The sequence below is a fragment of the Mus caroli genome, unplaced genomic scaffold (assembly GCF_978045245.1).
Source record: "Mus caroli unplaced genomic scaffold, Mus_caroli_1 scaffold_14, whole genome shotgun sequence".
NCBI classification, from domain to species: domain Eukaryota; kingdom Metazoa; phylum Chordata; class Mammalia; order Rodentia; family Muridae; genus Mus; species Mus caroli.
In genome coordinates this window covers 79,304,710-79,325,003 of record NW_028227269.1, presented here as the reverse complement: position 1 = coordinate 79,325,003, position 20,294 = coordinate 79,304,710, and the positions used below count along the sequence as shown (strand labels likewise).

The following is a 20,294-nucleotide window of genomic DNA, read 5'->3' as shown; positions in this document are numbered from 1 at the left end:
AATTCAAAATGGCTCACTCCTGCATTCTCAGCCTCTCTTAGGAACATTCCTTCTTATCATCTTTAATAAAAAAGCTCTCAGAATCATGAAAGAACAGACTGAGGAGCTAGAAATGACAGTCAACTTCTTCATTTAACACATGGGTGGCTTTGCTCAGAATTACAATGTAATTACAATGCCAGTTACTAGGCCCTATTTTCACTAAGATACAGTATCTCAACTATGTACCTAGTCTGAGAAGAGACACAGAAAAACAAGGAAAAAAATGAACAAACAACAACAAGAGAGTGAACATCATTAAGTAGTGTTTTACTATGTAATAATAATAATACCTTTACAACCCTCAGAGAGGTAGGTACTGTCATTAACCTACTCTGCAGCTGAGGAAGCCAGAAATTCACAGTAACAGAGTGATCTGCTCAGGGTCAGAGGCAGTAATAGGAATGGGCTCTAAACCCAGGTAGTCTAACTCAGCTCATTTCCTTCCCTGAATATCATGCCTTGCATCCTAAGTTTTCCTCTTGCTGAAGATGCCAACAGCTGGAGGGAAGGGAGATACTGTAATCACCAGCAGATTTCCTGTCTCACTCTATTAGGCTTCAAAGAACTGGCTTCCTGCTGTACATACCAGACTATAAAACAAAACAAAACAAAACAAACAAACAAACAAACAAACAAAAGCTCTTCCTAAACTGTCTGAGGTTCCAGGAAGAAACCCTGGTATAAAGTCTTCCCCTCCCAAACACAAAAGGCAGATGTGAACTTACCGGAGGCTAATCCATCTCCCAGCAGAGCGCAAAGGATCACCAGTTGAAGAAACACTCCATGCCCCACAGAAGTCACAACAAACTCTGAGCTGCTCTTTGGTGCTATCCTGCCATGGCACATCTTTTATCCGTCCGAGGTTTTTATTTATTTATTTTTTTAAAAAGAACGACTTTAAAATCCAGAAGAATCCTAAAGCCAGCCAGGAGTAGCTTCACCTATAACAAACAAACAAACAAAAAAAGGACTTAAGTAATGTGAAAAGTTCAGCTATAAGTTGGTTAGATGAAAGCAATCTGTAAGGAAGGAAGCCACAATCACACACAAAGTTGGAAGAATTCTAGCAACTGAATCCTTACTGCCAAAAGCTCCTCCTGGGTGGAGAGGTTCCAAAGCTCGACACCAGCTGTAGTCAAAATCTGATCTAGGAGGCAGACCCTTTCAAAAAGGGACAGAGGACAGATCCAGCTCACCTGTACATCACCTGCCCAGCCAGCCAGGTCAGTGTCCCTTTCAGAAATTGCCTGCTCTGTCAGGACCACTGGCCTATGGGCTCCAGCAGAAAGCAGCTGTTGACACAGAGCTGCTCCGCCTATGTCACTTGGCCTCAAAGCAACTTCAGCTAACCAAAAGGAAAAACAGAGTGAGCACATGTCTTAAAGGAATAACTACACCGCCTAGAGAAGGAATGCAGCAGCAGGAGCCAAGGGCACAGAGGCCTCGCTTATCAGAGGCTGAGAAGCCTCCCTCTGAGGATCTCTTTCAACAGCACCGAATCTCAAACCATTCAAGGCTCAACCCACACACCTGTGACCAGAGGGGTGACATTCTATTAACTAGCCTTTAAAATGATGAGGATGTGGAGTACAGGCTGTAGTTGCTAAATGGCCCCACCACCCATTCTGGTCAGGCTGACTTATGAAGAATAGTAAGAAGTACCATTTAAAGAAAAATAAAAATAAAAATCAAGCCCAGTGTGGTGGCACACACCTTTAAGCTCAGTTTTCTGGAGGAAGAGGCAGGGAGGTCTCTGTGAGTTCAAGGCCAACCTAGTCTATACGGGGAGTTCCAGATCAACCAAGACTATACAGTGAGACCCTGTCTCAAACAATCAAAACCAAGTAGTAGTCAAGAATTTAAGGATTATTTTCTAAATGTCTTTAGAGAAGATGCTGGGTTGATAAAACATAAAATAGGCCTATTTTATTCAGTTATTTATCAGTTACTCAAATACTCTAGTTTATAGGAGGTATTCAAAATAACATAATTTATTTTTTAAATATCTCCATACACTCAATGTAAAGCTCTAAAAGCACAGATCAGAGGGCCTCCCATTTATAACCCTAATAAAGGACTCCCTGAGTCTTGGCCAAAGATGATAACCAGACTCAACTTTAATATATGTCTGAAGTCAACTCATGTTTCCCCCAAAGAGAAGACAACTGCAAGAAGTAACATGAGTTTTCTCAGTGTAAAATAGAGCAGTTACGAGACTCTTCAGTAAACATTAGGCAGGGATCAAGAACAGAGCTAGCCAATAACTGATCTTGACTTCTTTTCCTCTGACAATTGTGACAAAAGCCTCTTTGATTCTTGGCTTTTACCCGGACTCTAAATTGAGCCTTTACAGCTGTAGACAGAGTGGCTCACAGAGAAATCTGTATGTCTATGCATATGTAGACTGTGTTCACATTTATATAGCTACAAACGGGAGACTGGGAATGCCTATATTTGAAATATTTGTTCCTTGTAGCTCTTAGCCCAGTTTCCTCTCTGTGAAGGGTTTTGACGCAAGCAAAGTGCCCAACCTATTTAAGTCCTCAGTAACCTTATTGTCATTGCTGCTACAGTCAAGCAGCTTTTCTACAAGATGTAAAAAGAGGTGGTGGTGTTTAAAGTCAAAGAGGTTAAAGATGTTAAAGGATATGACCAGAGCTCTAGGTGGCTAATAATAGATTAACAATAGCCTTGTGGTGCTACCATTTCAGTATATCCACAATAGATAGCCCTATGAAGAATTCTTCAGTCATCTCTTTAAGGCAACAACTGGGAGCCATCAAGAATGCCATCTGCATGTGCCATATCACTGCACATGTGCAATACATATTTAAGTGGTGAGTGCATTCATGTAAAGTAGTGCCTTAGGTGTTCTGCACATGAGTATCAGGAGTTAAAAAATACCACCCAGAGGAGCTTGATGCTAGTCTGAGTCCTAAATGACGTATTGGAGGGCAGGAGGCTGTAGAGGAAGCAGGAAGGTTTTACCATATACAGGTGAATCAAGACTACTCCTGGCAAAGGTTCAGAAGAAGGCTAAACCAAGGAGTTGAATGTCTACTTGTATAGGCATGTACATATTGAATGTGGAGGTTGGAGGAGGGGTGTTAAATCCTCTGGGATTGGAGGAACACAGTTGTGAGCTACTTGATGGGCATCCATCTCTCCAGGCTCAGGACACCAGTTTTATTTTTGAAGATCACTCTCACTTTCTAAAGAATTGGTCAAGACAGAAGATAATGTCAACATTTTTATGTTATATATAATGCCTTTTTGGAAGGCAACTTAATAACACAGGTCCCAAAAAGAACATATTCTCTGACTTATTGATTCTAATTCCAGATCTATCATCAGAAATCACAAGTATGTAATAGCATAGACATATGCAGGACACCCAAGAACATTGTTTAGAAAAGGAAAATACTGGGACAATCTGAAAGTTAAGAAGGAGGTTGGCTAAATTAGTTATAGTACACTTAAAAATACTGTTTGGTTACTTAAAAATGGGGCATCTAAACCTTGCTAATATAAAATGCCTTCTTAGATTAATGTCTGAAAAAATTGGATGTGTACTTGTATTTTTTTGGCTTTTTTCTTTTATTGGATATTTTCCTTATTGTTATCCCCTTTCCAGGTCTTCCTTCTGGAAACCCCCTATCCCTTCCCCCCACCCCACCCCGCCTCTATGAGGGTGTTCCCCTACACTTGAGGGTGTTCCCCTACACTTGTATTTTTTAATTTATTAATTTATGTTAGCTTTGTAAAATATAATCTCTGTAGCTCAGATTGGTATTGACCTTGCTAGGTAGCCCAGGCTGCTTTAAACTCTTCATCCTCTTGCCTCAGCATGCCAAGTGCTAGGATTAGGTGTATGCCATTATACCGAGCCCATGCTTGGATTTTTAAAGGATGTATGTTACACACACACTTATATACACCGAAAATCACTCAGGAATAATGCACAACAAACATCGCTGTTAGGAAGAGGAACTAAATGGTTAAAAATCAAGAAGCAAAAAAACCAACAATTACTATATGCACTTTCTCAATATTCTTGAGCATTGTACTTTGTACTCATATTAACTTTTCAAAGAGATAAAATACAAATCAATTTAATGTGACATGACTTTTTTGTCTATTTCCTCAACAAACTTCTAGGAATAGTCACTTTAAGGGGTCAGAAAGAGTCCCTTTCCTGACACTTCCTACTGTGCCTATTCCCAGGAGAACTGGCTCCTTGGAACCCTTTACTACTTCAGCTTGAACTGGCTAGTGTATCTATTTGTTTATCTGCCTCACCTTAGTGGATTGAAAGTTCCTTGAAGGCAGAGACAGTACACTCATTTTGGAATCTTTAAGAGAAAAGCATAGGCCCTTGCATTTGACAGGAGATTGCTAATGTTTGCCAAACTGTGGGAGGAGACAGAAAGTGGGGAGAAGGTGGAGGAGTACAGCTCCTGATTTATTCTGTCTCACCAACTGCTGGCTTCTCTCTTATTGCTTAGGCAGCTACTTGAACCAATAAAACCCAATACTTGATCAAGTACAATGCAGAGAGTAGTATGTGGACTTTACAAAACAGGGAAAACAGAGTGTCATCAATGGAGTATTTATGTAAAGGATGGTCTAAGGTTACTGCTTCAAAATAACAGAGGAAAGTCAACTTGCAAGACCCCAGAGTATCACCAGCTACAAGAAAACCCAGCTAATTTGGACAAAAAGTCATACAGTAAATTAGATCTAAATAAGGAATTATCTGCTGTAACATAGAATGTTAAAAGTCTTCAGTTGGGTATGGTTCTATACACCTATAATCTCAGAACTCAAAACAGTGAGACAGAAATGCTAGCCTGGGCTACAGTATAAGACCCTGTTTCAAACAACACCAAATTGGGAGATGGGTATCACTTTCTTTAGTAGTAGAGCCACTAAAAAGTCATCCACAGTCCAGTAAATAATCTCCCACCCATGTTCATGCAGGCAACACTGAACTCAGTGAGTCAGGACTGTACATGTACACACATACACACACAAAGAGAGGGAGGGAGGGGAAATTTTTTAGCCTACACTTTCAGGTACAGTTATTATTGAGGGAAGTCAGGGCAGGAATTCACACAAGGCAGGAAACTAGGAACTAGAGTTGATGCAGAGGCAATGGAGGAATGCTGCTTATTTGCCTGCTCCTTGTGGCCTGCTCAGCCTGTATCTTATATGATTCAGGGGTGGCACTGCCCAAGTGAGCTAGTCATCCCACATCAATTAGCAATCAAGAAAATACACCACAGGCTTGCCCACAGGACATTCTGGTGGGGGCATTTTCTTAAGGTTCCCTCTTCCCAAATAACTCTAACTTGTGTTGAGTAGACATAAAACTAGCCAGCACAGTATCATTACCCCTAGAAAAATACTAAGGCTTAAATTGTTGGGAGTTGGGAGAGATCCATTGCACATCAGCATTCTTCTGGTATGTTATTGACCATGTAATTAATGAATCTATTTTTGAGACAAGGCTTCCCTGTGTAGCTCACGAATCTTTGAATTTGCAGCCCTTTGAATCCAGGCCCTTCGCTAACTCTTACCATCTTTGAAGGGATTGAGAATTTTCCCCTCACTCTCATTCACCTTCAAACCCTTAGGACCTCCTACCATCCCCTATAAACAATATGAGGTTTTGTGGATGCACTCTATTTCTTTCTCCTATGCATATTTCCAGTCACCAACTTCTATTTCCTCTGAGCCACTAACATTTATTTCAGTGCTTCAACAGCCACAATTTCTTCTATTGGGATTTGAGGAACGTTTGACAGAACATTACCTTACCCATTTCACTGCAGGCCAGAGCAGGGAAGCAGAAGGGAGATGAAGGGAAGGGGGAGAGAAGGGGAAGGCTAGGTAATCCAGGCTGCCCTTGAATTTGCAATCAACCTCTCAAATGCTGAGATTATAGCTATGCTCCACCACTCCTAGGTAAAAATAACTTTTGTTGAAATTTAACCTGCTCCTAATTATAAAAATCACCCTCAGCTTTCCTTTTAAGCCACCTAAAAGTTACTGGAATGTGCCAGAGATTTTCTTGAATTGCTTTGCTATTCCTTACAACTTGTGCTGCTCCAGAAGAACTGCTGTTGATACACTCAGGGCATCACACTTTCTCCCAAGATCCAGGCAAGCAGGAATACCAACCAGTGACATACTACCATACCCTCGTTCAGTCTTCCCAGTCCTCTAGGACTGCAGCAGTTTTGGCTATAGCAGGGACCTGATAGTAGACAGCTAGGTCCAGCTTCAGCATTAGGCAGTGGTTCTGTCCTCGGGCAAGCCACCCAGTCTTCCCAGTGCTTAAGGATGGTCCTGGATGGCTCCCAAGGCCCTTTCAGGGCTAAGGAATTCAAAGCCTTCTAGAAGTGACCCGAAAGTATTTCCTCTGAAAAAGTCTTCAAATGTTCTATTCTAACCAAAAGAAAGAAATGTTAAATCTATCCTAGCAGCCCTTCTGCCTTCATCTAAGACCAAACTCTAGCATCTATCTCCCTCTGCAATGCAGTAAACTTAAGAGACTCTACTTTCCATTTAGAGCTTAATCAATCCATCAGCACATTTGTACCCATCATCTAGCACACAGTGTTCCTAATGCATTTTCCAAAAATAACAACATCTAACAAAGGAGAGGAAAAAAAAAAATCAAAAAGCCAACCACCCCAGGAGTCATCACACCAGGAACACTGTAGCACTGTAGGAGCCTCGGGAAGAGAGAGAAAAATGTAGGAAAAATGAGGAAAAAAGGAGAACAAAGCAAAAATGACTGTGACAGGAAAACAAGAGAAAGCAAGGAACTCAGCCATAAATGTCTAATCTGTAGCCAGGAAGCCATTTTTTAAGGCAGAGCTTTACCATGGACTGTTAGGCCAAACTACAACAAAAACTTCACTTCCTTTGCTTCTGTTTCCTTGCCAGTGGACAGAAAATGGTTCAGCTAAGTATCTCTCAAGAACAGCATTGCAGACCAGGGCAGATCTCTGGTCCACTTGGATAGTATTTATTATTATTATTATTATTATTATTTAAATCGGATGGTCTAGGGAAAGTATTTTCAGTTCCCATCTGCAAACTGGATGACACCAATCTTCCGGGACTATGTGAGGTAGAAAACAACAAGCATGAGCTGTAGACTATATCGGAAACTGACTTCAGTTCATGATGGTGAGGGTTCTTTCTTCCATCAGGCTGTGGCTGATACCCACTGGATTCCCTAAGGGCAGTCTTTGAATGTGGTTTAGAAACATCCCGAAATCAGGCTCAAAGCACAAGGTCAGTTCAGATTTTAAAAAAGCAAAATCCCAAAACAACCAATGAGTTAATTAAACAAGTGAACTTTCCTTTCTCAACCTTAAACTAAGCTCTTCCCAAATTCCAAAATATTTTAAAGGCACTTAACTAAGCATATATGGAAAATTAAATACCCATTTGCCTACTTGAAAAAGAGTACCCTGCTCTTCTGTTTGGGGGGGGGGGAGCCACTCTATGTAACCCTGGCTGGCCTGGATCTCTGTGTATACCAAGTGATCCTTGAACTCAGAGATTAATTAACCTGTCCCTGCCTCCTGAAGCAATTCTAGCTTGAGATAACCAAGTATATCCCCCTCCTTGAAGCCCATACAGAGACAGGTTTCTTCCGAATGCTGCATCTACCACAGGTAGTGACTGTTTCACCAATTCTACTTCTCTCCACAACTCAGAGTGCTCCAAAAGTGCTTGTTGAACTCAGGGGAAGGAGGAGATAAAAACCTCTAACAGTTTGTGCAGAACAGAAAAGAGGGCAAAGCAGCAACAGACATGAAGCAGGAGGGAAGGGGGTGTATCGAGTTCAAGTTTGAAGCAGATAGCAAATGCTTGGCAGAAACAGCAGCGGTTAGTTTCTAGGCCCCAGAGATAGATCTTATATGTCATTATACCCTCTACATGATTCACAGCAGAGCTGAAAGGAACAGGCTCCAATACTCATTTTGCAAATAGAAATCCAAGAAAATGATTTGCTCAATCTGAACCCTCAGGACTCTAAGTTTCCAGGAACCAACTATACTGCAGTTCAGCAAATATGTACTAACTGTCTTCTGGGTAATCACAGAGATCAAATGTGGTATCTTGCTCTCAAAGAATTTACAATATGCTGGTGAAGTGCATCCTTATCTACATCATTCAAATGGTTACTAGGACCTAAAAGAAAAAAATATTTTATAGTGCTAAGAGGAAACAAAGAAATTAACACAAGGGCAGCAGCCTTTCCTTTGGGTTTGCTATTTTTGACGTGGAGGAGGTGTTTCCTGCACGGCTGTAACTACTCTGACACTAAAATCTGGCTCCTAAATATCCTCTCCAGGGACATAGATAGATATGTATTTATTTCTTGTTACCAGACAGAAACATTCTGTGATTCTAGGCAGACGCAGTGAATTGTTCCCCTCTTCATCCTAAAAAGTGATGAAGAACTAAGTTAAGAACAAAGACTTATAATTATGTCCGGGTGGGGTATGTATGAGCTGTACCCTGAACTCAAGTACAAACTGGTGATCATACTTCTAAGAGAATCTTTTGCAGGCAGAAATTACTTATTTGCAGTGATAAAACAAAAACAACAAAACAAACAAACAAACAAAAACTCAGAAGACCAAGTCACCTTTTAGGATGAAGAGGGGAGCAATTCATTGTATCTGCCTAGAATCACAGAATGTTTCTGTCTGGTAACAAGAAATAAATACATATCTATCTATGTCCCTGGAGAGGATATTTAGGAGCCAGATTTTAGTGTCAGAGTAGTTACAGCCGTGCAGGAAACACCTCCTCCACGTCAAAAATAGCAAACCCAAAGGAAAGGCTGCTGCCCTTGTGTTTACTTTTTACCATCTACGTGGATGGCTTTCCAAAGGCCCTCAAGTGGGATGATATAAACAGGTCTGTGTCACTTCCTGGTTCTCAGGCCTTCTGCTACATTCCCAGTCTGTCTGGGAAGACTGCCTATTTAAAAATAAACCTTTAAAGCTCACCAAAAACTCCAAACTTAAACCATCCTTTCCTTTATTTCATTCAGTTTCACTGAAATTAAATGGGGTAAGAGAGCAATAAAGGAGAGAAAATAATCAGAGAAGGAATCTTTGAGTTCAAAACAAAACAAAAACTGTGCTCAATGAAAGTCAAAGTCGGGCTGGAGAGCTGGCTCAGCAGTGAAGCGCTCTGACTATTATCACTAATACCTACCCTTATTATTGTTATCATCATCTGAAATAGAGGGTTGGGGCAGGGGGGCTCTATTTGAAGAGCATCTCTGCTCCAAATTCTGTAATTCTTAGTTACTTTCTCTTCTTTTTCTCCCATTTTTCTTTTTAAGAGTATTAGACAAGAGAAGAGAGATAAATTAGGCAAAGTCTGAGTTAAACAAACAGCCTCAGCATCTATGTTAGAAACAGTAGGAAATGAGCAACCCAGAAGGAAATCCACAAGTAAGTTAAAATGAAATAATGGTATGTATCACTCTCCAAAATGAAAAGACTTGTATATTTTTCTTTTATTATACTCATAGCATTGTGACATATTCACCCACAATGCACTACCATGAATGCCAAGGACAACATTCCCCTGCCATCAGAACCCGACTTCAGCCACTTTATCTTTCACTACATAAAGGTCCCCAGCAGCCCTTTAAGGAAGTCCTAAAAGACAGATTGCACAGTAGCCAATCCCACTCATTTCTACTGGTTAATCCTACCACTGAGGTTTTGTTGTGGTGGTTGTTTAAAAGTTCTCTCGTTCTCTCTCTCTCTCTCTCTCTCTCTCTCTCTCTCTCTCTCTCTCACACACACACACACACACACAGAGACAGAGTGAGAGAGATAGATACATATTCCTCTTCTTGGGGTGGGGGATGTAGCTCACTCATTTAGTATAGGGCTCCCTAATACTGCCTAAAATATGGTCTGCTGGTGCATACAAACATACCAGTAACCTCAGCACTTAGGAGGTGTGAGGTCATCCTCACCTATACATCAAGTCCTAGGCCAACCTGAAACGCATGGGACCCTATCCTTAAAATAAAGATTCCCATGCTATCCCTACTCTTAGTAGTTTTCATTCACAATTTTATGCCAGCTGAGAGCCTCCAAACTCAAGAGTTACTAAGAATGATAAGGACACATTACTTTCCTCTTGCATTTTTTCCTTCTCTGTAACAAAGCTGAAGAAATGCAAGCTTGACCCACAACCTTCCAAGTAAGTAATTCAGTCCATACATGTTGTTTGAAGATGTCTCAGAACGAAAAATGGAAAACAGGGTGATGAACCTAAAGTTACAAGATGATAGATAGAGGTTCATCATTTACATCTGAAAGAGACCCAAAGTTTCATTTCTAAAGGTTTTTATTTCCCTGGTTTTTCTTTCTGCAGTGCTATTTATATTACATGGAGATTATTCTCAAGGACCAGGGCTAAAGGACAAAGCACTCACAAAGTAAACAAAACTTAGCAAAGGCTCTCTAGTAGAGTGGTTAGAGGGCAGCATCTAGAACAAAACTAAGACCTGGATAAAATGAGACATAACATGCATTACACGGAAGTCAGAGTTGGGGAGGCAGCGCTAGACTCATCCATATAATTAGTCCCTTAAAAAATAGGCTGCTGCTCACCCACACTGATTCACACACCGCTTCCCTTGCTCAGGTCACTCACAGGCAGCAGATGGCCCTAGCCCTAGGCAGATGGCTGAATATGAACAGGACAAAACTAAGGCCCATCCCTGATTACAAAAGTGCCTGAGGGTTGGCACAGCTCAAAATCAACAGCATCATCCAAGGTTCTCCAGCACCCACAGAGCTCATAAAGAGACTGGGTAAAGAGTTTAGTTAGGGAAAGACCCAGTACAGCTCTCAAGCTGACCATACAACTCTCAAGTGGTCATACACACCACAATCTAAGCAGTGTACCAGCAACTAGGGAAACAGTGATGACAGAGGTGGTGACAAAAGGAAGTTTGTCACAGTGACAAGGGTGGTGCTCTCAGGAAGTTCTCTGAAATGTAAGGGCAAACAAGTAAACAGATGGCAGACCAGTGGGGAAGTGCTGAGTCCAGGGCAAAAACAGTAAGGTAGGCCAGAGACACCCAGAATGCAGTGCTCCAAACAGACCCTGGCTTTATAGATGTTACCTAAACAGACATGAAAGAGGTAGAGAAAAACATAAGGATCGTTCCAAAAAGAAACAACTTAAGAGGCAAAAGAGAATTGGGAATCACTCCCACCTTTGCTGCTAGCATGAGACCCTAACCATTACTACCTAAAATGAACTATAGGGCCATCTTATCATGTCCTATCTATTTAATTTAATAGAAACTATAACCTCAGCATGAGCTGCAACTTGCCTAGGGACACAGGCCTGAGTGCCTAAACCAGAGCCCAGTTCTTTCACTCAACAGTTTCCTCAGCTGTTTCCCAATCAGAACGTGACTGCTGACTAAATCTTCAAGGACACATATCAGCCACAGGTCTGCTCTCCCTGGGTTAGGTATATTCTAAACACCCCTGGAAGGGCACTTGCTGAGGCCTCTCTACCAGATAAGGTACTCAGTAGCAGAGTTCCTTTAGGGGCGCCAGTGTGGCACAAAGAGCTCATGAGAAAATAGTAATAGGTACCTACCTTCTCTTCTGGAAAGAAAGCAGCAAGCATTTGCAACAGAACATGAGATAGACTATCTATCTGTACAGATGCATCACACACACACAATTAAAAAAATGGGACACCTTAGGAATGTAAGACTGAGGGAAATCTGTTAGTACATAACAGGATATGTGCAGGCAGGCTTAATTAAGACTCCACAGCCTGTTTCCCAGGAGCCTACTACCTCCTTGTCTAGCTAGTCATATTAACGTAGCTATGAGAAGCAGTCACTATAGAGCAGTTACCTTCGGGGGTGGGCCATCAGTCTAGCAGACAAGTCTTTAACGTCAGCGCCCAACTGCCCTGTCACCTCAATCTTTACTTTCAACAGCAATTACTCTGTGACCCCAGCTCTCAACCAGGCTGCCTACTTTTGATATGTAAGGTGGAAAATAGTATTTTCTTTCTCTCTCTCTCTCTCTCTCTCTCTCTCTCTCTCTCTCTCTCTCTCTCTCTCATCTAAACAGATAGGAAGTACAGTTGTTCAACTGCCAAAGCACAGTTTCTGTTCTGATTATAACAAAGCAAAATTACATGTCAGTATCTGTGCAGAGAGGGGACTGGCAACAAGGCTCAGTTGATAAAGAGCAAGCATGCTACTAAGCTTGACAACCTAAGTTTGATTCCTCAGACCTACATCACTATTTGGAAAGAACCTACTCAAAGTTGTCTTCTGACCTCCATTCACCCTACCCCATGCACATAGAATACTTTTTTTTTTAATGTGCAGAAAGAGGCCAATAAAGATCAAATCTATTTACTATCCCATTCTGCCTGGTGATCCTCTACTCCAAGACCTTGAAGCAAAGGTATGATGAAAACATCTTAATGATCAGAAATCTTTGCAGCCTCCCTTGCTTATAACATTTTAAATTAAAAAAAATAATTTTTACAAAGCAGTAGTCTAATTCACAACTTAATCAGTGTACCTGATACTATATGTAGTCATCACTACTACTAAAGAACTAAACTTCATCACAAAATGCTGCGACATTTAGGTAAATGCAAGTCACTCTCTTTTTACGCAGAATAGAACAGGAAGAGGCAGCAGCATTTTTCAAAGACACGGGATTCTGATAATCATTCACTAGCTTATCTACGGTAACAGTAGGAGAGCTGCTACCCAAGAGTGCACTTGCAAAAATAAAGGATCTGCAAAGGTAAAGAAAGGGTTGAAGAAAGTCTTGTGAGGAAAAAAAATAACAATAGTTTTATTTCCATGTAAACGACAACTCCCTGAGTTCTGTCTATGCAACTACACTTTCTACCTAAATTCAGCAAACTTAAAGGTACCCAAGGAATTTATCTAGCTGAAGCTGGTCCTTGCTCACAGTTGTTACAAATGTTCCACAGTCATAGCCAGTTCAGATAAAAGGAGAAATGGGGTGTGGGAGTGGGGATGGGTCAACATGATGCTTAAAACTCTACTCCCAAGTCAGAAGTAGAAGGTACTACTTTTATTTTATTTTATTTTTTTTATTTATTTATTTATTTATTTATTTATTTATTTATTTATTTATTTATTTTGTTTTTCGAGACAGGGTTTCTCTGTATAGCCCTGGCTGTCCTGGAACTCACTCTGTAGACCAGGCTGGCCTCAAACTCAGAAATCCGCCTGACTCTGCCTCCCAAGTGCTGGGACTAAAGGCGTGCGCCACCACCCCCGGCCTACTTTTAATTTTATGCAGGATTCTATTAGTTGTTAAAAACCTAGCATAGGCCTTTGCATAACAAGTTCAAATCTCCAAGCTACTCAGATAAATGCAATTCAATGTCAATAATACAAATCCGTAAATCCTTACTTAGTCTGACAGGCCTGCTTATTGGTACTCCTACCTAGTTCCTTGAACTATAAACTTCCCTGTGACTAAGCATTTTTCACACCTTCTATTGGGGTGATTCACCACAAAAAGGAACTAGAGCAAATAGAGGCCCCTGCTAAGAGCTCCTAGCAATCTAAAATAAATGTATTTTCTACCCAAACCTTTCAGCTTCTAGGAAAATCTCAAGGTAGGACAAACTTATAATACTGTGCCTGTTCTTGCCAGTTTCTCTTAGGTGTTGGTCCCCAATATCCTAAAAACTCCAAATGGCACCCAGTCTCCCGATCCTTGCTCTACCCCCTGAGAACACCTGAAATTCTGTTAAGACCCATGTTTGCTGTTTTATCATTTCCTAACAGTCTTCTCTAGATAGTTTGTAAAATGTATAGAAGGCACAGACCTCAAACTCATCAGAACTTTCAACAGAGTTAAGGTGCAGACTCAGCTAGTAAACAACCAAAGCAGGCATATCTATCTTAATACTCTACGTGGGTGCAATAATGTTGAACTGTAAAGTATGAAAATGAGGAATGAGCAACAACTACTTATGAGTTATGAACAAAATAATGAAAAACAAAAAGAGAAAAAAATTACTCTGAACCAAGATAATCAAAGAGGGCCTTCTAAAGGAAAGTCAGGAGGCTGGACATAAAAGCTTTGATGGCTGGGAAAGTACAACAATGGTATACAGCTGTAATCCAGCTCTCAGGAGGCTGAGACAGGGGGATCACATATTTGAGGCCAGCCTGAGCTACATAATGATGCCATATCTTAAAAACAGTAATAAAAAAAGTATTAAGAAACAAAGACAGGGACACATAAGAAGGTACATTCTTTAAGCATCCTAGATTGGGAAAGGCCAAGGATCAAGGAAGAACACAAAATAAACTGCACTCTAAAATCCTCAGATTAAGGCACAATTCTTACTGATTTCCACAGTTTCTGCCAGCTGGCAAGTTCTGGTTATTTTACAAAGTATTTATCATTCAATTGACTCTTCAGGTAAGGCCAGCTTGGAAACTTCTCCTTGGGTCAGCAGGCAGTGGGAAACAACTGTTCTTGAGCAAAAACCTGACCTAATCTAATTCCACAGCATCAGCTAGAGGCCCTCCAGGAACACAGGAAGGAAAGAATAGGGGTGTCACACCCTGACAATAGCTTTTATTCTTTTACCTAATCCCCAGAGATGATAAGCACCATGAAAGGGAGCTAACTGACCCCAGCAAAACAACTACAGCAAGATGCAAAGCCAGTCAGAACAACTACAAAAAGGCCTAGGAAGGAAAATGGTGACAGAAACCTGCAGAAGATGGCACAAGAAGGGTTGTGAAGGAGGAGGAGTACTGAGCAGAGCTGGAAGATAAGGTTTCCATTCCCAGATGGTGCCATTATCTTCAGACCTCAATGCTTTGACTCTGCTGACAGATGCCAAATGCTAAGGTCAGTCAGCTTGGCACTCTGCTTGTTTCTGGGAATGGGGGTTACACATTCCATCCTTCCCATCTGTCTGCGGTTTTATATGCTAGCTATGATTTCCTGTAATTCCTGTGTATAGGGATCGATGAGAAGATAAGGACAAGCTCAGGCAATTCCTCTGTCCATCACACTGTGACAATCACATCTCAAGAGTCCTGCACAACGGTTTTACTGGTAACTCCGATTATGGGAAGAAGAGAAAGAAGAAGGAAGCATCTTAATTTGAAAGCTATAATAAGGGAAATGCCCTTCTTACACAATCAATTTCCCCTTTTGGCAGAGCCTTCCCAGAATGCATTTAGTGAGAACAAGGGAGAAAACCCAACATTTTCCAACCCTGAGTCCTGACTGATTCCTGCAAAGATGAGGAACCCAAAATTCCTTACAGCCTTCCTGTGTGAAAAATGGGCACAAACCAAGGAACCAAGAGTCAACATATAAGGCCAAAACTGCTTCCAAAACTGAATGACAGCCTTTCACAGTGGTGACTCTGAGGGAGCCAGGACATAAGTAAGACAGGAAGAATGAATGTTCATGGCCAGAGTAGGCCACAGCAAGACCTTGTCTGAAACAAGCCTTACCTATAAGGCTTTTTTTTCTTTTTCTTATGCTCTTTGAGGTATATATTTCAGATTTCATGTATTTAACTGAAAATGACCTTGAATTTTTTTTTCCTTTTTTTTTTTTTTTTTTTTTTTTTTTTGGTAGGGAAGACAGGGTCTCTCTATGTAACGCTGGCTGTCCTGGAATTAGCTTCATAAACCAGGCTGGCCCACCTGCATCTCAAAGAGACCCACCTGCATCTGCTTCCCAAGTGCTAGGCTTAAAGGAACCCATGACCAGGCCAGGCTTTATGTGGTCCTGGGGATCAAACCCCATGTTTTCACGCATGTTAAGCAATTACTTTACTAACAAAGCTTGCCCTCAGTCTGTGATTTTTAAAAGATTTTCAAGATCTGGGAAAAACAAGTTTCAGATGTGCATGTTCACATAGGAAAAGTACATTTCAGTGCTTTTCTAACTATTAAATAAACATAAGGGGGAAAGAGAGCAGATTGAATGAAGAACAAAGTGTTGGTTATAACTTGGTGACATTTTCTAAACAAGAACTTGCCTCCCACCAGTAACAGATTCAAGCACTCCAGAACAATCACACTGTATTCTTCCACACAGGGGCCTCAGAAAACTTAATCTAAGAGGTGACCCGAGAATATCTCTTACTATATGACTTTTCCAGGATCAGGCCTCCTAGAGATGGCAATCTGTCCTTTATAAAATCATGGTTCCAGTAGAGAAAGGGACATTTTGTCCTTTTCTATAACTGAGGTGATCATAATTTTATCCTAGTATTATGAACCCTCCAGCTAATAACACCATCATTATTATAACTAGCATCTGACTGCTTATTCGTTGGGTATGAATCTAAGCACTTTACACTTACTATCTGACCTAAGTACTATTATTATCTCTGGTTATAGGCAGGGAAACCTAGCAGTGGGGGTTGAAAGAGATGGGGGTGAGACTTCAACCTAAGCAGTCTGACCCCAAAGCATGCAATTTTGGTAGAGGTATAAATTTGTTTCATGTAATTGATTTTAAATGTTAACATTATTTCTGGGCTGAATAGATGGCTCAGGGGTTAGGAGCACTTGCTGTTGTTCTAGAGGACCTGAGTTCAGTTCACAGCACTGATGTAAAACAACTCACAAGATACTTAACTCCAGTTCCAGGGGAGCCCAACACCCTCTTCTGGCAATCTCAGGCACCCACGTATATGTGCATATACACACAGATACACATTTAAAGAGTAAATCTAAAATAAATATGCAGATAGATTATTAGGAGGAACCTTCATAAAAAGACAAACAGGAAGTTATAGCAATGGTTCAGACTGCTGTATACAGCTGTGCAACCTCCTGAGGTGCCAGACACTTCCAAATGAGCAAAGAAAATCTTAAACATATGGATGACAGGGACCTACTTATCATGAGGGCACTGACTAGAAAGGCTAGAGTCTATGGTTATATCTTCCTGCAGTTCTGTTTTAGTATTTATTAAATGGGTTTCATTATGGCATTCTCATGTACTATTATATCTTGCATCACCACCCTCCCCTCCCCCTATTTCCTCCTCTGACTTGGCACATCTCCCAAAATAATTCCCCTTTTTTAGGGGCCTGTGCGGCCTCAGCCTTGTCCTCCACCCACTTACCCATTCCTCTGAAACATTAACGACATCCTTGTCCTAGCATGTAACTGGTCACTCCTGGAAGAGACTAAACCTCCAACAGCTCAAATCCTCAATGCCTTGGGTTGAGAGTACAAGGAAGGGTTGTGGCCCACCAGCCCAGCCCAAATCCCATGCCACCATTCCTTGCTATGGTCTGTGCTTTTAAACAGTGTTAAATTATGGAAGCTCCCAAGGCCTTCCTTGTTTTTGAACCTCTTATTTATACTAAAGTTCCTTGTTTGCACAGACTACCACCACCACCCAGACAATTTCCTTTCTATGTTCATGTTATCATATGGGCAGGTGATTTTAAAGCACACCTCAGATGACAGGGGGGCTCTGAAGCCTTTTTAAGACTTGGGAATATTAGTCACTAGATGAGTAATTCCCTGAACTGCAAATGAGATGGACAGTAACTTTAAGTCATAGGTAGTACATTTATTAAAGGCACTGACACATGAAGGGGATGTAATGAAAACTCAGATACTAATAGCTCTTAACAGATATGCCTCTACCAGCATTTGTCTTTTCTAATGAGCCTGATTTCTCTAGAAATTAGCTGCCAAAGACAGATACACTGCATAGTTATGATCCAATTCAGATATTCTTACTAAGAACTTGTATAGAAATGGCTAAGAGGGGAGAAGTTTGTAGTTTTGTTTTGGAGTGGTGTTTTCTTTAAAAGTCTAAACATAAAGCATGTTGCTGGGGTCTCTTCACTTGTTTGTAACCTGAGTAAAAATGCACTCACTTCAAGGCTATGCCTCTCTGTGCCAGCAAATAGTAAATCTCCACCACATGTGAGCTCACTGGATTATTACAGGGGCTACAGGCTGTGGCCAAGAGTTCACACAGTCTGAGTCTGATACAAGCTATGCCAGCACAGGCAAGATTTTTAAGTCCTCTTTTAAGCCAGGTTTGGGACACAGGCCTATTATAGTAGCTACCTGGGAGCCTGAGGAAGTTCAAAGCCCTGCCTGGGCTGTAAGAATGAATCAAGGTCAATCTAGGCTACTTAGTGAGACTCTTTGTCAAAATAAAAAGTCAAAAGAGAACTGGAGGTTTAGGGATGTAGCTCAGTTGGTAGAGCATTTCAGCACACACAAAGCTCTGATTTTAATACTCCACACTACATAAGCAGGGCATGATGGTGTAAACCTGTAATCCCAGCCTTGGCAGGGAAGAAGCAGGAGAATCAGAAGTTTAAAGTTATCCTTGGTGATATAGTTAAGTTTATAGCCACCCTCATATGCAGTGTTAGTGGCAAAAAGTTTTTTCATAAAAGATGTATAAGTTGAGCATAACGAAAGAGGGGGTATGATGCTCAAATTCATAAGAATATTGATGTTAACAGTAGAGTTTCTGTTATGAAATTAGTTGAATAAAATTCTGGTAAGTTAATGTAGTGTAGTGGTCCTAAGAAGATAATAGTTGTTAGAGCATTTATTAGGATAATGTTAGTATATTCAGCTATAAAGAATAATGCAAATGGGCCTCTCTGTCTCAGAGATGTAACACAGAGTAGAGCATTTGCCTAGCGTACAGAAGACTCTGGGCTCAACAACCAATACTAACAAACAAACAAAATCTTTAAACTGTAAAAGAGATACCAAATGGTTACAATTTCAAACTTGCTAGGAAGATAAGTTAATATGTACAAAACAGTAAAAACAATGTTTGACACAAAGGAGCCTTCAATAGTATGATGGCACATACCTGCAGAATTCAGTAAAGTGAAACAAAAGGATACTGAACTCAAAACCAGTCTTGATGATACTGCAAGTTTGAAGCCACTTTGGGCAACATGTCAAAATGTGGACTCAAAACAAAACAAAAACACTGTTCTATACATGCTAAGCCTTTTGTATCATCTTACCTTATAGTATTAATTTAGTTCTGTATAAATTTGGGACTTCACCCTTTTGAATGTGTCTTAGTCTACTATAGCTATTAATTCAAACCTCAGAATAACCATGTTAAATTAGATCCTGCTAAAAGGAAAAACTACTAGGCAAAGGGTAGGAACTGAGTACACAGCAATCTCCCTCCTTAGGTCAGGGACCTGTCTCCACCATCTGTGAATATCCTCCCACCTCCACTCCCACCCCCACTAGCAGAAACTCAATAAATCCATGTTAAATTAGACTGAGTACACAGCTGTCAGGCTATGAACAGAACAACTCCAGCCCTGTGGCCAGAGGACGGGGAACAAACAGGAATCATCATTCCTGGGCATTCCTAACTTGAGAACAGACAAGAGGGCTACTATTCCCAAGCCAGACTCCAACTCATTCCTGAAAGGGAAGGGAGCAGCCAGAGGTCACTCAGAGGGAAATGTCAGTATTGCCCCCTGCACAAATGACCTCTGAAGCAGTAGGGAGCCAGGCTAATGTAACGAGACATTGTACAGGCCCTCCCATCAGGCCAAAAGGGGATCCATAGATGTTTCAGATGCATATAATGCTGCCTTGCTAATTGAAATGGGAGTTGCCTTTTACAAAGCTTAGGCCAGTCTATAAATACCAGGAACCAAAAGGCTTTCTGTAGGGGCTCAACTGCACCTTCCCTATCTGGTCCTTTATGCCTCAAGCAAACCCTAGGGAACATCCCTCAGAAAAGAACTATCCTCCAATAGTACACATTCACCCCAAGAAATACACCCCAACTTCTCTTTTTCTACTTTAGTCTGGTTTTGTTGGTCTTTCCTTCCCATTCACTTCATCTAAACAATCCAATCCCAAACACCCTTATTTGATCCTACCTCTACCCTCTCCCCCCCCAACCCCCCACAGATAATTGTCTCCCTCTCCAGCTCATCCTGCACTTCAATATTCCTATCCCACAGACTCTGTCTACCATGAAAGAAACACCAGCTCTGAAATCACTGCAACTCTGGTTCTAGCTCCAGCACAGTCAATTACAGTGTTCCATATTGCTAAGGCTTCTATCCTGATCTATAAAGTGAAACAAGCTTGCCTAAATAAAACACCCAGCACAGTGCCACCCAACACACCCTGCCCAGTC

At 41.1% G+C, this 20,294-nt stretch overlaps 1 protein-coding gene across 5 annotated transcripts in view; it reads right to left on the bottom strand.

The window, feature by feature from the left end:
* Susd6 (sushi domain containing 6) overlaps positions 1 to 20,294 on the bottom strand; it is an 89,225-nt gene that overhangs the window by 52,710 nt on the left and 16,221 nt on the right. For 4 of the 5 annotated variants that reach the window (XM_021179027.3, XM_021179026.2, XM_085830514.1 and 1 more), the window contains exon 2: positions 768 to 983. In XM_021179027.3, the coding sequence (XP_021034686.1) occupies positions 768 to 888 (121 nt within the window). In that variant the 5' untranslated portion in view covers positions 889 to 983. Of the gene's footprint in view, positions 1 to 767; positions 984 to 20,294 lie in introns of those variants that run through there. The other variant, XM_085830516.1, reaches the window with a different exon arrangement.